This window comes from Artemia sp. Qi Xiang Cuo, chromosome 4 (assembly GCF_049724085.1).
Source record: "Artemia sp. Qi Xiang Cuo chromosome 4, ASM4972408v1, whole genome shotgun sequence".
Classification (NCBI taxonomy): Eukaryota; Metazoa; Arthropoda; class Branchiopoda; order Anostraca; family Artemiidae; genus Artemia; species Artemia sp. Qi Xiang Cuo.
This window is the reverse complement of record NC_142797.1, coordinates 78,488,734-78,504,870: the sequence shown is the minus strand read 5'-3', so window position 1 is coordinate 78,504,870 and position 16,137 is coordinate 78,488,734. Positions and strand designations below refer to the sequence as shown.

At 33.5% G+C, this 16,137-nt stretch overlaps 1 protein-coding gene across 2 annotated transcripts in view; it reads left to right on the top strand.

The window, feature by feature from the left end:
* Positions 1–16,137, top strand: part of LOC148953464 (uncharacterized) — a 78,954-nt gene that overhangs the window by 54,486 nt on the left and 8,331 nt on the right. For both annotated transcript variants that reach the window (XM_089088546.1, XM_089088547.1), the window contains 3 exons: positions 5,338–6,101; positions 10,846–11,375; positions 14,957–15,169. In XM_089088546.1, coding sequence (XP_088944672.1) covers positions 5,338–6,101; positions 10,846–11,375; positions 14,957–15,169 — 1,507 coding nt within the window. The remainder of the gene's footprint in view (positions 1–5,337; positions 6,102–10,845; positions 11,376–14,956; positions 15,170–16,137) is intronic.

Genomic DNA, 16,137 nt, shown 5'->3' with positions numbered 1-16,137 from the left:
TGAACAAATTCTCAATTTGTATTCACACGCAGGCTACCTGGGTCAAATTTGATGAAATGTCAAATTTTCTTTTTTAAGCTCTAAATTCAAGGGTGTCCTACTATGGAAGCGAGGTTGGTGGAACTATTACTTAGGGGGGAGGACTGGCATTTAAATTTTTGACATTAATTAAAAAAAATATTGAGGGTTGTTAACATTTATATTTAGTATTTCCAACCAACGGCAACAAAAAAGATAGTTCAAGTTGTTTTATTACTAATTTGAATTTTTCTCAATAACCGTCAGAGATAGGACAAAAGTTATAAGGACTAAATTTTTTGGTATTGGGGCGTTATACGGACACTTTTGTATATTGTACAACGAAACCCGTCAAACAGGTTATTCTCAAGAGACCGCTATACATAAATGACTGCAAAGCCGTGGTTTCTCAATGATTTACAATATTTAAACCATTGTTTTTGGGGGGTTTAAGGGGGAAAATGTACCTAAGTTAGGGTAGGTTACGTATTTAGTATATGCCATGCTTTACACCCCCACCCCCTTAATGTGCAAATATATGGCCCAAATTTGTTTATAAACTATTATATATTCATCCTATTTTATTTTATTTCAGTAGCATCAACCAAACTTGACTTTTTAGAAGTGTCCGTATAATGCACCAGTACCAGTTTTTTTTCTGTTCTTAAATTTTTTTTTTAATATTTTTTTTCGTTTTTCCAGTTGTTAGTGAAAAAACATGCAGGAATGTTGATTTTTAATGCCATTACTTCTCTGTCGCCCATCGAAAAAAAAATCCCTCTAGTGATTCAATGCTTTTTAATTGTCGTGTCAGGTTAAAACACAACAAACCGGAAATTCTTCCGTTTCTAGTGTTCTCTGTATCTAACTATCACAATAACTGAATTCTCATTAAACTTATAAATACAACTATGACATTAAACTCATAAATAAAATATTGAATTATTAACTATAACCTAGTTATTCAACTGGTTCAACCAAGTTCAAACGTCAAGTCCACATTTTTTAACATTCACAAATAAATAAATAAAAAACGTTACTTTTGAGCTGGAGAAGAACTTAATAATAAGAATAGGTTTTAACTATAGGCTATAGCTATGAACATTGTCGTTTTTCTGTAACTAAACCGGATATAGAACCGAAACCCTAATGGGAGACATTAAGTACTTTACGTCTATGATAGGCTTTTTGGGAATTAGTCCTTATTTTGAGAAAATATCAGTGTACAGAAGCTAGTGCTTTGATTAGAAAAAAAATTACCAAAGAGAACTTGGTTAATTTAGCTTCTGAAATTCCCAGTCAGGATCACTTCCATCCTCAGTAAGTTGTATGTTCTTTTAAACCACGTTGTATTATTTAAAGTATTTGATACTAGTCTTAAAAAGGAAGATTTCTAACAAGCCACTGCCTCCCCCGCGTCACGGCATTGATTAATAACACTAAAAATAGTAAGGAACAATCTGTCTATGACATTAAATGAATATATTCATTAGTAAATACAATTTTGATATTAAAAACATAAATTAAACATGAGACAAATGGCCAATTTGTCTTTTATAGTATTATCAGGTAGAAAAAAATCGAGTCCTGCGACCTTGAGAAAGGAATGAAGCCCAGTTGAGGGAGATATTGTTCTCCCTTGTTCATTCATCGTTTTGACGAAATCAATCCACATGTTTCATTGAACTAGTATTTAACCAAGGGGACCGCGGAAAATCCACCAGACACAACAAATTAAGCTATTTATAAAGTCGCAGGGGTGCTTTGCCCTTCTACTTCTATTCTGTAGTTAAACCAACACATTTAGGAAGAATGTGATGGGGTGTTCAAGCCTTTTATTTAAGTGAAGCGATTACGCTTGACTTTGTACGCTTAGGTGTTAAGTGCGCAAATTATTTATTTAAACAAAAATTATATTTAATTATCTATTTGTTTGAGTAACGTGTAGGACGTCTAACATAAACGAGAATAACCGTGGGTGGGCAATTGATGGAAATTAGGAGGAGGGGACAAGATGTATTTTTCAACACACACGCACGCACACACACACACACACACACACATATATATATATATATATATATATATATATATATATATATATATATATATATATATATATATATATATATATATATATATATATATATATATATATATATATATATATATATATATATATATATATATATATATATATATATATATATATACATATATTGATATACATTTTAAACACCAAAAAATGATTTCTCAAAGTCTTGCGGGGAGGGGGGGGGGTAAATGCCTCCATACTCCCATCAATAGACACCGCCGAGGTCGGTACAAGTGAAATTTTAGGAGATTAAGGGAATTTTATTGTGGGGGAGGGCTGGGCTGGTGCTTAATGCAGGATGGCATTCTAAATTAAAAATTCATGCTTTGCAAGTTTTAATATTTTCAAAAATTAATAGGGACTACGGGCCGTTCGTAATGGGTCTACCTCGGTTGGTCGGTTACAAAATTATTATTTCATGACTTTTACGTGCGAGTATTTTTGGTTGCGTTTGGGGGATGGGAAGTGCCGAGAATGTTCAAGGTGAGAGAGCATCGCACAAGGAATGTTATTTGTATAATACTGGCATGTCCACTTACCAACCTTATGGAATACTCTGGTCATCCCCCAAATCCTGTCTCTTGCAAGGGTGCCAATGGGTATTTTCTCCCTTTTTTACCTCTCCCCTCTAGATTTCGAAAAATTTTCTTTTCGAGTGTTAGCTTCATTAAGAATCCCCCCTCAACATTTTCGTGAATTCGTACCCCTGGTTTCTTAGTAGAAGTACATTGCTTTGTGTCTCCTCATCTACTTTCTTGCCTCCCTCCACACTTGTTTATGAATGGTGATTTAGCGGGACCACATCTTATTAATCGCTTTTTTATAGTCAACACATTGCTAATCGTCACACATATATATATATATATATATATATATATATATATATATATATATATATATATATATATATATATATATATATATTGATCTGCAATCTAAATCTTCATTGATCTTCGTAATATCGTCTTCAGCGAAGGTAGAAAATGTTTTAATAGTTTTGAGAATTAGCTTGTATCCTTGTAGATTGCATACAAAGAAAAATATAATAAAAATCGGATTTGGATATGTATGTGTCTTTTTGTATCAAATCACTGAAAGATGTTCATTAGCTGTGTAGAGGATAGAACCCTGGGGTATTGTGGCAATTAATATGTTTTCCGGTTTGATGTTATGGTAGACCAGAAGAGATACCGGTATTTCCTTTATTCTTTGTCTGACTCTTTGTTTGACCTCATAAAATGTAGCTTTTTTTAAATGCAGAATATGATCTAGCTCTAGTTTTTTTTAATGTTTTAATTAATTTCAGAAAATAACAAAGTTTTGAAAAAGTTGATGAAATCTACGTTTTTCTTTCTTTATTCATATCTAATTACAGTTTTTAGTAAATACACAGCGGGGAATTACCTTTGCGTAATGGACATGAAGGACCTTTGTGCCATGCTCTATAAATGTTTTGGGATGCACTTTAAGGCTTATGAAAATCCCGGATGCTTTTATCTAAAAATAAACTATCTTAAATCACTAGTTATGAAAAGTGTCCTCGACTCCTCGTGTTCCTCCTGTCTTTAAGATCTCGAGTGTCCATCCGTCTTCCCATTCAGTTACTATAAATACCGAAATACCCTGTTCACATAGGTTTCAGCCTTAGGAGGGAAAGGGTTATGTTGAGATCACATTTTCCGGTGGGGGCTGTTCCGGTCAATATTAGCTCCCATCCTCCTGTGGGCAGTCGTACTTAAGAAAATGTGACAGTTTGGAAGCGAGGAAAGTACTGGCTTAAAGAGATAAACGATGGTCTTATTTTTCACCCTCTTTCTAGTTTTCTGTTTCGATGGGTATAGAACAAGCATTTTCAGGGGAAATTTGCAAGGCCGTATCCAGGGGGGGGGTTACCCAATTTGAACCCCCCCCCCCCCGAAATTTTTGACCGAGTCGAAAATTAGTAAAACCGAGGTAAAAATCAGTAAAATTAGTCGAGAACTGAGTCAAAAATTTAGTAACCCCCCCCCCCCGAAAAAAAATCCTGGATCCGCCCTTGGAAATTTGGCAGTACCAGTTCCTAATTGGAAGATAAAATCTATCGCGTCTTCTTTAGTTGAATGTGGTCTTCGATATTTATTGCTTCTTTTTACCAAGCTGTTGTTGGAAGAACCTGGCAAGGAACTGTCAGCTGTTTTTATAATCGTCTTTTTCGTCCGAGCCTAGTTGAAGATTACACGGTCCACTTCTCACTCGCACCTCTGCATAAAGGACCATCCGAGTGGCACTTCTTCCCTTGGGAGGACCGACCATTGAATATTTTTAGGGAATAAAAATAGACATGGAAACACACACGTTTGAATATCTGAACGAAAAATTTTTTTATGAAAGACCTGAACCCCCCAAAATTCTTCTGACTCCAAATTATCGATTGTGCCCATCTATATGCCAAATTGCGCTTGACATAAAATGAAACAAATGAATAAAACGGTATTTTACCATAATACCGCTCTGTGACCTTTATCCGGTTAGTCTCATACCTTCCACCCCCCCCCTTCTTTAGCTCCTCGATTTAGATGTAGTTATTCATAACTAAATTATTAGGAGATAACTTGGTATTAACTCTTGATTAAAGATAGACCGTTTATTGATTGGGAGTTGATTGATTTATCGATTAGTTGTTCTTTCCCCTCTGTAAACATCTCTAAAATAATGAAATTTCATAGGACAGTAGTGTGCAAGTTAAGTAGACCAATGTTTGATATGATTTGAATGAGTTATTGGGGAGGTAGGGGGGAAATTGTCCCCCTTAGATTTTGAGAAACACATTTTAGGTATTTTAAGAAAATGAAAGAAAAATCCTTGGTCCCCTCCTAAAGTTTCGTGATTTGGTCCCCCTTGTGTTGTACACCAAATTTCATAATAATTTATTATTTTATCAGTGCGTAACTAGTCTTTTACTTTGCTGGTGACAAGTTGCTAAAGGATTCGTTCCATGGCTATTCCTGCCACTACTGCTCCAACTTAGACTTCTCCTACGGTAACTTTTCCTTTGACGAATATAGTTACCACAATCGCTCCTACTATGACTATCAAACACTTCATGGTAACAAACTCTAGGTTTAATGACCCGTCCCAAAAGTAGCCAAAATAAAAAAAAGGGAATGCTCATAAGAATGTTTGATGAAAGATAATTCATGTCATTTCTGTCTGACAAAAATTAACTAAAAAATTCTCTATTCTAGGTAACTGGTCAACATATGCAAATGAACTTAGCTAAATCTGGTCAGCAAGATACATTAAGTCAGCAGGTCAATAATACGCAGTGTCATAGTGGCACCAATCTGAACCATATGAACAGTGCCATTCACTCTCCTATGAACGTTCAATCTCCAATGGGTCAGATGATGTCTCCTATGATGACGGGTCCTGGACCAAGTCCCCAAATGCCTCAACATCATATACATCATATGCAAAATCAAAACAATCAATCTGTGCAAATGCCTCGACCGAGTCCAAACTCGGGTCCAAATATGCAGAACATTCATGGGCAGAAAATGACACCAACTCCTGGACCGAGTCCGAATATGAACCATGTACAAGCACAGATGATTCCCTCTGGTAGTCCAATGTCAAATATGAACCAAAGTCAAGTCCAAAATGCATCAGGTTCCAATCAAAGTCAAATGTGCCAAAGTGCTCAGAACCAACCCGGTTTAAACCAAAGTGTTATGCCAAACCAAATGATTCACCACATGCATGGACCTAACGGCCAGCAAAGTAACATTTCTATGACTGGGTCGCAACCTACCATGGGTATGAATATGATGCAGTGTCAGTCTATGCAAGGTCAGTTTGCTTCAGGACAAATGCCTAGTGGGCAGTTTGTGCCGAATAGTATGCAAAGAATGCCAAATAAAGGGGTGATGCCCTTGAATGGGCAAAATCCAGTGAATATGCCTGCGCAAGGACAGACTTTTCCGTCAAGAATGACTTCACAGAATTTTAGGTAATTTTCTTTCCTTTTTTTTTACAAACCATAAAGATAGTCACAGACAGACACACATATTGGCTAACAATTCCTAATGAATAAAAAAAAAAAAAAAAAAAAAAAAAAAAAAAAAAAAAAAAAAAAAAAAAAAAACTGGCGATGGTAAGTGAACCGTCCGTAGGTGAGACTGAACCACAGGGGCACATTTTGCGTCCCTTCCCCTTCTATTACATTTTTGATAGCAATTTCTAGGCAAATCAAGGATGGCTGCCTCCCTAGTAAATGGGTCTCACTATTATTATGGCCTTAAAATTTCTTGCTCATTAGAACATTTTCTTTTTATAATTTGAGGGCATGTAAGTACAGAATAGTGGAAATTGTTCCCGGTTTCATTTTTATTACATTTTCTATTCAGTCGAAAAAAAATAACCTATAAGAAATTATGAAGTAAAAACCTACGGTAATGATTATAACATTGATTTAAAAAAAATGAAAAAAAACTTATAACAAAATTTTACCATTAAGGGAAGGAATTTGCCCCCTCCTCCCTTGTGTCCAATAGTAGGATAAACTACCAACAAGATCTCGCTTTTTTTCCGAATGCTTCTTTAGTCTAGACTAAAAAAAAATGTTTTATTTATCAATATCAGACATTTCGCTACGCGATACGAGTAAAAGTCTCAATAAAATTGTGCAAGTGAACAGTTGAAGTCAATCTTGGATGCACAACTTCTATAACTCGACCTCTTTTTTCTCTCTTCAATGGAAAAATTAAATAGATGGAAGAAAAAAATTCAATAGAAAATCAAAACTGAATATTTAACGATTTTGATAATATTGGTTATTACCGATATTACCAATTTTGGGGAGAGTTTGAGAGTACCAATATTACCAATGTCAACCTTTTAGTTGTTGATTATAACTGATATTACTAATTTTCGGAAGACTTTAAATACCTATATTATTGATTTAATTTATTGGTATTATTTCTTCTTCTTTCAGTCGAGCCGAAGGATTATATTCTCTTTTCAAACCCCTTTTCCTCTCTTGGATGGAAACATAAAATAGAAGAAGAAAATAAAATAAAATTCAAAAGGGGATTAAATTTTGTTATTTGATAACTCCGATAAATAAGTGATTTCAGTTATTGACAAACGATTATTGTCAGGGTTTAAATAAACACTAATATTATCGATATCAAACTTTTGTGAAGTTTATTTCTTCCTTTTGTCTCTGAATAAAAAATTCCTCAAATGGAAAAAAAAAACTAATAAACAAAAACCCTTATTATGCTGTTGGAAATCTCACTTCATGTAACTGGTAATTGTTCGTAACACATACCCAATCACATGAGGCTATACAACTGGTAGCCGAAGCCAATATTTTTTCGGAGTATTTTTACAATCGGAATATAGTTGGTTTCCAATCATCACAAGAGAATATACCCTGTTTTGTCTCAAGGCTGGGGATGAGCTGAAACTTTAATGAAAAGGGATTTTTTGTGGAGAGGGGCAAGAGGATTTTGCGGGTGAGGGAAGGGCCAAACATTTTTCTCTGGTCCTCTCAAAAAAGTATACGGTACAGTTTTTTTTCTGAAGTTAAATTAAAACCAACAAGAGAAAGACAATGTTGGTTCTGGTCTCTCTTGTACCCAGGACAAAATCTTGATTAGCACCCCTCCCACAAAATCTCCAGGCCAAATTTTAACAAAATTTTCATTTATCAACAAAACTATTTTTAATTTATTAATTATTTAAGTCATTTAATTATGATTAGTTTTTCATTTAAGTATTTTAATTTTTATTATTTAATTATTATTTGTCTTGTAATTTGTTTTTATATTATTAATAATGTTCATTTATTGGCTGCACCCTGTACTTTATTTTAAAGAAAATAAAATTTCAAAAAATACAAAATGATTATAACCGTTAGATAATTCATTTGAAATTTTCCGCCCCTAAAATTTCTACGCCCGGGGCAAGTATCCTCTCTGTTCATCTCCTAAAACCTCCTCTGGAGAAAGATCAACATCAGCAATATCAGTATAGAGGGATAGGGCTTGTTGGTAAACAACCCAAAATTTTATAAATTTTTTTCTCAATTACACAATTTATTCTAAATGAATGCCTAAAAAATCTTCTTTGACGTCCTTCAAAGTTGATTTTTTGCATTTATGAATGTAGATACTATGCTATGAAGTGCGCAAGGCAGCAACCACAAATATACTATAAGCTTGTTAAGCAAACATTTCTGATTTAAAATGTTGTCTTTTACAAAAAAAAACTTGAAAGTTAAACTTTTTTTGTCAATTACTCGAGTTATTCTAAATAAAATTTTGGAAAGCTTGATTTTTGTGCTCTAATGTTTGCGGACATTACGCAAGGAAGCGTGTAATATAAAACACAAAATTTAAGATAAAATGACCATACACGCAATATAATCTACAAAATAAACACTATGATATGCTTTTTGCTAAATAAACATGTTAGTTTTAACGATCTTGCTAACGAAGAAGCGCTTGTAAAATATAGATTTATTAACCAAAAAAACAGGTATCTAATATCAGCACGTCGAATCATTATTAAAATAAAAAATAAAATGTTTCTCTACCTCAATTTAACCGAAATGCTGCTCATGCTACCGTAGCCCCCCTCTCCAGAGCGAGCTATAAGGTGCGCCCTGTATATAGTTCCCAGCAATTAATTATTCTCTTACCAAGCATTAACTATTCTCTCGACTGAAGAATCATCCAATATGAACTATACATTTTTTCTCTTTACCAGTTTTTGCTACTAGAAAATAATCAAAATTTGAATTTTTGTTATGTTTTTCTTTGTCTTCTTCAAAGAAAGCCCCATAATCCGGTTCGATTTCCTTTCGGCCTTAACTACTGATTTTAGCCGTTCAACAGAGTTGATATGATTCACGCATACGACAGTTCTTGGCAAGCTTACTTGCCTTTGTGTAGGGAGATTGACTGTTTTATTCGTTACGGAATACACCTTTAAAATAGCCGAATCTTTTCTAGGATTAATACATCAAATTAATATTTTTAATATTGCTAAATGTTTCAAAATTTATAGTTGTTTGAACATGTCGTATCTGGGAGAGGCGAGGAAAGGATGACTCATTCTTAAATTCACCAGCATAATTACACAAATTAATCAAATAATTTATATTAAAATATCTAAAAATCAACAAGACGTTTGTACTTAACTAATCCATGTTTTATTCAGTTGTCCATGTTCAGCCCGACAATTGAAAAGGCATTATGTGACAATGTTTGTAAAACTTCAATTTACAGCACACTCCCTCGAACTAAGCTAGTTCTATCGAATGGTTCAGTATCCTCTTATTTTTTGGGGGCTTCAAGACGCTTAGATTTTTGGATTTTTGCCAGTATGTTTTGCGTGCACAAATCCAGGGGAGAGAGTGGGCTCTGGGCTCAGGTCCTCTTGATAGGCGAATTTTATCGATTTTATTGGCATTTTTTATGCAAAATGAAAATCAAACAATTTTTTTTGTTATTATTGCCTCCCCCCCGAAAAAAAGTATGCGTATGTGCCTTTTTCCTATATCCACTTTTCTAAATCATGTAAATATTTGGTATTTATCCATATAGATATTTTTCACATAGTCATGTAGATATTTGATAATTAGAGCTTTTGACATCGAGGTTCTTTTGCGCTGTTTAGATGAAAAAAATGTTCAGTGTACCAAAAGCTGGTCCAAGATTGAAGTAAAAAAAAGATACTATAAAATGTTATGCTACATAAGGCCTTTGGAATTTCTGCTGCCCAGGTATTCGTATTATATATTGTTACAAAAAAAACATAGACCTTATAAGACCTATATGACTTTAGCCAAGAAATGATAAGCAATAGAATAATCGCTTCTCGTGCTAGGTGGAGCCTATATTTAGTTGGGTGTTAATCTTATTCATTCAAAAGGCTTGGTGCATTTGGTTTAATTGATCGAAAAGTAGTTCTATATTTAAAAAGTGTGACTTGATTTAAAATTGGGCGTTGATGGTAGCTGGACTTCAATACGATTGACTCATCGAAAAGCCCCTAAAACATTGTACTGCTAATTTTTTTTTTTTTTTTAAGGCCTCATTGCCTCCTTATTTCCAAAAGTCACCATACACAACTGTCTGGCAAATTTGTCTTCTCTAAATCAATAATCCCTTTCGTCTTCACCTTCATCAATTTATTTGTTAGCCTCAAAATCGAAGATTATGTAAAATAAATAAATGAAAATCGCAAAAATACTTCAAGAAATAGAACAGACCAAGGATTTACACTAGGTTTAGAAACAAAATTGAATAGATTATGCCAGGTTTAAAAAGAAAAGAAGAAATTGATATCTCATGTGTTATTTGATTTCTGGAAAAATGGAAAAGGTTATCTATAGAGAAAATATTTTTAGAATTTACCGAGCGTAATTAATATTTGAAAAATAACTATACTGCTGGCCAAGTATCATCGTCAGAACATTAATATTAAAAATTAACAAAGTATTTATCTGTACAAATTTTCTTGTTGGTTGTCCAAGATTTTAAAGTTTTGTCAAAATGTGTTCTTTGCAGAAGAAAAAAACATCATGGAACTAAGCTTAAATGAAATTACGGAATTATCGTTGCTCTATAGTTTTCATAAAGTTGGTCTGTTTCTGTTTTATATTTGTACCTTCACCCTCACATCATCAACGTATATTTTACCAATTTAATTTACATTAAAAAATTATCTATATTCCTCTGTAGACCAGGCATCCCAAGCCATTTTGAAGCACAGCAGCAGATGATGGCACAGCGAGCTGCTCAACAGCAGCAAATGCGCATGCAAATGATGCAGCAGAGTCAAGTGCAGCATGGCTCTATAATGAACCAACAGGCTCAAATGACCCCAAATCATATCAATTCTCAAATGTCAAGCCAGTCCTTATCTTCCCAAGCTCATATGCAGGCCATGTCTCAAATGAACCAAAATCAGTTGAGCCAGATGACAGGCCAAATGAGAACGAGTCCTAATTCTATGCCTCAAAGCCAACAAATTGCATCAAATCAAATGGCGGCCCAAGGCACTACAATGGTGCAAAACAGTGGGACTATGCAAAATAGCAAGATGAATGTTCCTGGAAACGCTATGAATCACATGGGAGCAGCCATCGGAGGAGGTTCTATGGGAATGACTCAGATGAGCCGGCCACCTCCTCCTGAATATCGTGCTAGGATGCTGGCCAACCAACAGCAATCAATGATGGCTAATATGAGACCTGCTGCCATACGACCTGGTAAGTTCTTACTTAGTTTTATAATGTAACAATATGATAACAATAGTCTAAAAAAACTAGTGTTTAATCTATAATAACAATAGAATAAAACATGTCTTTGTATCCGTGGGGCCAGAAGACAAACAAAAAATTCGAATTTTGCAAAAAAAAAAAAAAAAAAAATCAAGTAAATCTCTTCGTGAGGTCAAGACAAGCTCGCCATTCTCTTTTGTAATAAATGTAGAATTAAAACTGAAAAATTTATATCTGTAAAAAAAATATATCTATCAGATATTAACTGATAGTTAAACCACCCTTAACTATCATATTTCTGATAGTTAAGAGTTGTGTTCTCTGTGCAAATATTTGGTATGATGTTTTTCTGCAGTTTTATGGTTGTTAATATTCATATAAATATTTTATATTTAAAAAACATTTAAATATATATATATATATATATATATATATATATATATATATATATATATATATATATATATATATATATATATATATATATATATATATATATATATATATATAAATATGTAAAATATTTTAAAATATATAAATATTTTAATTTTCTTATGGTTTTTAATATAGTGTTTAATATTCAGTGCGAAATGCGATAATTTTGCAATCTTTTAATACCTCAGAATCAGCTCTATTCGTCTAACGAAGTATATTTTTCAAATTTACTTTGTGTTTTCTTTAGATTGAAAAACATGTCGAAACAAGTGACATAGAGAAATTTTCCTATTTTTTAAGAAAGATTTAAGTACTCTGTTAGATAAAGTCTTAGTAATAGCATAATTTTGGCTTGGTGAATAGATAGAGCTGAAACTAATGAACCCAATTATATACGGAAGTATTATATCCTTCAATTACAGTTCAAATAACTTGAATAATAATTCAACAAAGATTTTCTTTTGAACGATAAAAAGAAATAATTATATAGAAATATACAAACTGGCCACCAGTTACGAAGTTACAAACAAGCCTTCGACTTTAATTTAGTAATTAAAAATAATTGCATGAAAAATCGCTCCTGGCTTAGGAGCTGAACCCAAGATTCCCCGGTGACTAGCTGAAGCTTCCAAATCTGGACCAACAGCTACACATGGTGATAATTGCTTAAAAAAATTACAGCAAGTGTGGGATTTGAACCCGAGATTCCCTGGTTTTCTAACCGGAGCTGAACTACCTTACAGCTATAGGCTACTCGTAACATAGCACTTTTCACATTGAGCATAATACCTTAATAAAAATTAAGATATTTAACGTAATGATATGATACGATGATAGTTAAGGAATGGCGGGATTTTCTTTTTTTTAAATATTGTTTTTGAGGGAATATTGAACTGCTCCACAGCCTAATTGAGTGTACGTAAATCATGTTTTCCCCTGTTATTTAACAAGTTCTCCGGGGCTTCCCTCCTGGTGACACAAGCTATTTTATACTTTTTTGTTAATAAATGCATCTATGCATAAGAAAAGGCCAGTTTATCATGAAAATTAAAAAAACAATACACATGTTGCTCAATTTAACATTTTAGTGATTTGACCTGTAGCACAGATATAGAGTGACGTATAAAATTTATTTTTAAGTTAAACTCCATTTTCTATAAATCTGTGCTAAAAAGAAAATAAAAGAATTTTTTTTATAACACAGAATTGTGGAAAAAACGATTAAAAGTAGATTTTACCAATGATACAAGCTAATAAAAAAAGAGAAAAAAACAGTTGAAAATGAGGTTAATTTTCAACAAATTAGAACTAAAAACAAAGAATTGTGTAGTATTAAACAATTGAAAATGTTCATAAACATAAAAAGTGAAAGAATCAAAATACCATTAAATAATATATTTAAAGATTGAAAATAAATATTTATTTTATTGGATAAAGGCTTCGCTTCGAACTTTTTAAAACGTTTTGTTTAATAGTATTTTAATCCTTTTCCCGTATTGTTGTTCCCGCTGTACAGTATTGTTGTTCCCGCTGACGATAATTGTCAGGTCTCGTATTATGATTGACATATTTGAGTCGACTTTGTCATTTAGTGCCACTTCTTACGGCGTTTGTTCCCTCTGAAACGTGTGTTTTTGTGACACGGCTACAGCTGTAACCGAAAGGACAAGATACTTATATCATTGACATCATTAGTCTTAGACCTTTCCATTGACCGAGCCAGAATATGATAATAGTTTGAGTTTTACTTTGGGAGTGATCTAAACTTGTTTAGAAAAGAGGAAACATTTCCTTTCTTTTTATCGATTTTCAGCCGATTTGAGGGTATTATGCTCGGAACTATGAGAGTGATCTAAACTTGCTTAGAAAAGAGGAAAATTTTCCCTTTTTTTTATCGATTTTCAGCCGATCTAAGGGTATGATGTCCACAACTATGAGATTGATCTAAACTTGCTTAGAAAAGAGGGAAATTTTCCTTTTTTTAATTGATTTTCAGCCGATTTGAGGGTATTATGGCCACAAGTATGAGAGTGATCATAAACTTGTTAGAAAGAGGGAAATTTTCTCTTTTTTTTTTCGATTTTCAGCCGATTTGAGGGTATTATGGCCACAAATATGAGAGTGATCTAAACTTGCTTAGAAAAGAGGGAATTTTCCTTTCATCGATTTTCAGCCTATTTTTGCACTTTAAAAAAAGTATATTTCAAGAATGTAAGTCGGGAGATGGATGAAACCGAATCTCAAGAGTCGAATGATTTCAAAATATTTTTTTGTACTTAAACATGAGAAGGTGCACTTTTCTATCCTAAAATATTTACCAATGACTATAAAGAGTTCATTAAAAATTATTTTAAAAAAAAAGTTAAAGAAAATTAATCTAACTCCTAAATTGAATAGAAATAATTCTTCCTCTTCTACCTGGAAAAACTGAAAATTCTAAGATCAAAATTGAAAGTATGAGGCAGTCATGGTTTATTTATAACTATGCAAAGGCGACTTTCTCGCATTGACTTCCCCTTACTTTAAATTTTATTTTTAAAAAATCGAAATTTTTCTGGGCAGAAAAAAATGTAAAATTTTTTGGGCACAAGGAAAACTAACTTTTTAGAGCATTTGGAGATTTTGAGCTTGAGTTGGGTGCTATTTTTCTTTTCTTTTCTTTTTTAACCACTGGGTACCTAACAGCTTAGGAGCTAGAGTCGGTCATCTAAGACTCTGGGGGGGGGGGGCTGAGAGTGATTCAGAGGGTCTATCACATGGCTTTAGTTCTTTGCTCTGTTTGGTAAGTAGGATACAAGGTGGCAATTTAAGTATGAAGTTGACTTCGGTTCACCATAGGCTACCTTAAAATCTGCTTAAAATTACGTTTAAAGTTAGCTTAAAATTTACTGAGAATTAGCTTAAAAATTTGCTTAAAGTTAGCTAAAAATTTCTTAAAATTGGCCTAAAGGTAGCTTAAAATTTGCTTAAAGTTCGATTAAAGTTTGCTTAAAATTAGCTTAAAGTTTGTTTAAAATTATCTTAAAGTTTGCTTAAAATTAGCTTAAAATTTGCTTAAAACGAGTAGAAAATTTACTCGAAATTACACGGCCTTGTCATCATTTTCAGTACTTTTTAACATGACTATATTATAGGAATGGCAATGGCATCACAAGTGGGATCGCAAAGAATGATGCAGCCATTAGCAACACAACAAAATTTCATGGGAAGGCCAAGTCGGCCCCCTAATGTCACAATTGTACCTGATCAATGGAGAACCGGGATACGGAACCCACAAATGATTAATTTTCAACAAGGAATGACAGGGAACGCAGCCCAGATGCGCATGTCCATTCCAAATCAACAAGGTACTTTATTTTTTAATTTTCTTCCTAAAAGTAGTATTTGTAGTCATACCTGAGAGGGTGAACCTGAATGGTTCAACCCAAAGACCCTATAATGCTATATGCACCCAATAACGCAAGTGAACGGGTATAACGGGTATAATTTTGTATAACGACCAAGTGAACGGGTATAAAAGCACATTATTTTGTTCTCTGTCTGTATGTTTAAATAATACAATCCTAAAAAGGGCTTATGGTTCGTTTACACATTGCGGAAATCCATGGTGAAATCCGTCCGTTTCTGTTCGAACTATGGCTAAAATAACGCTGCGTTTTAAAGCAAAGATTTCAAATTATTGCAGCAGCATGACCTTTGTTCTTACCCTCTTCTGAAAGCTGTTGAGCAATAGAGCCAAATGACACCGTTTTTCTTAGTTTTCTTATAGCCTGGGTGCCCAGGATCATAGAAGCCGGGTGTAGCCTTGAACCAAAGTTACAAGATCGTGTAGTTTTTGATAATCCATACTCATGATTTTATTTATTTAAAAATCTTGCCAAGATTCCATCCTGATTTGACCAAAACGTTGCGGACAGCTAGAGATTTTTTTAGCACAAAAACGGACGGAATTTCCGCACGGATTGCTAAATCTGCATGAATTTCCGCAATGTGTAAACGAACCATTATGCCAGATTTGCCTCTCACCCGGACTATCCGTCTTGGCTTTTTCTACAATTAGCCATGGTTTGATACCCGCAACTACTTGATTTTAATTAAAAATATGCTCTTAAATATGCTCATATGCTCTTTAGGCAATAAAAATTATTGATGGAGTTAATTTACCCTAAATAATGTGACCTGAGAGCGAAATTGTTGTGCTACTCGAAAACTCATCATCTGAAGGGTATTGGAAAATTTTCCAACCAGACCTACCACGTGAAAATCTATGCAGATTTGTTTGTGGCAGGACTTAATATTTTACTCACTTACTACA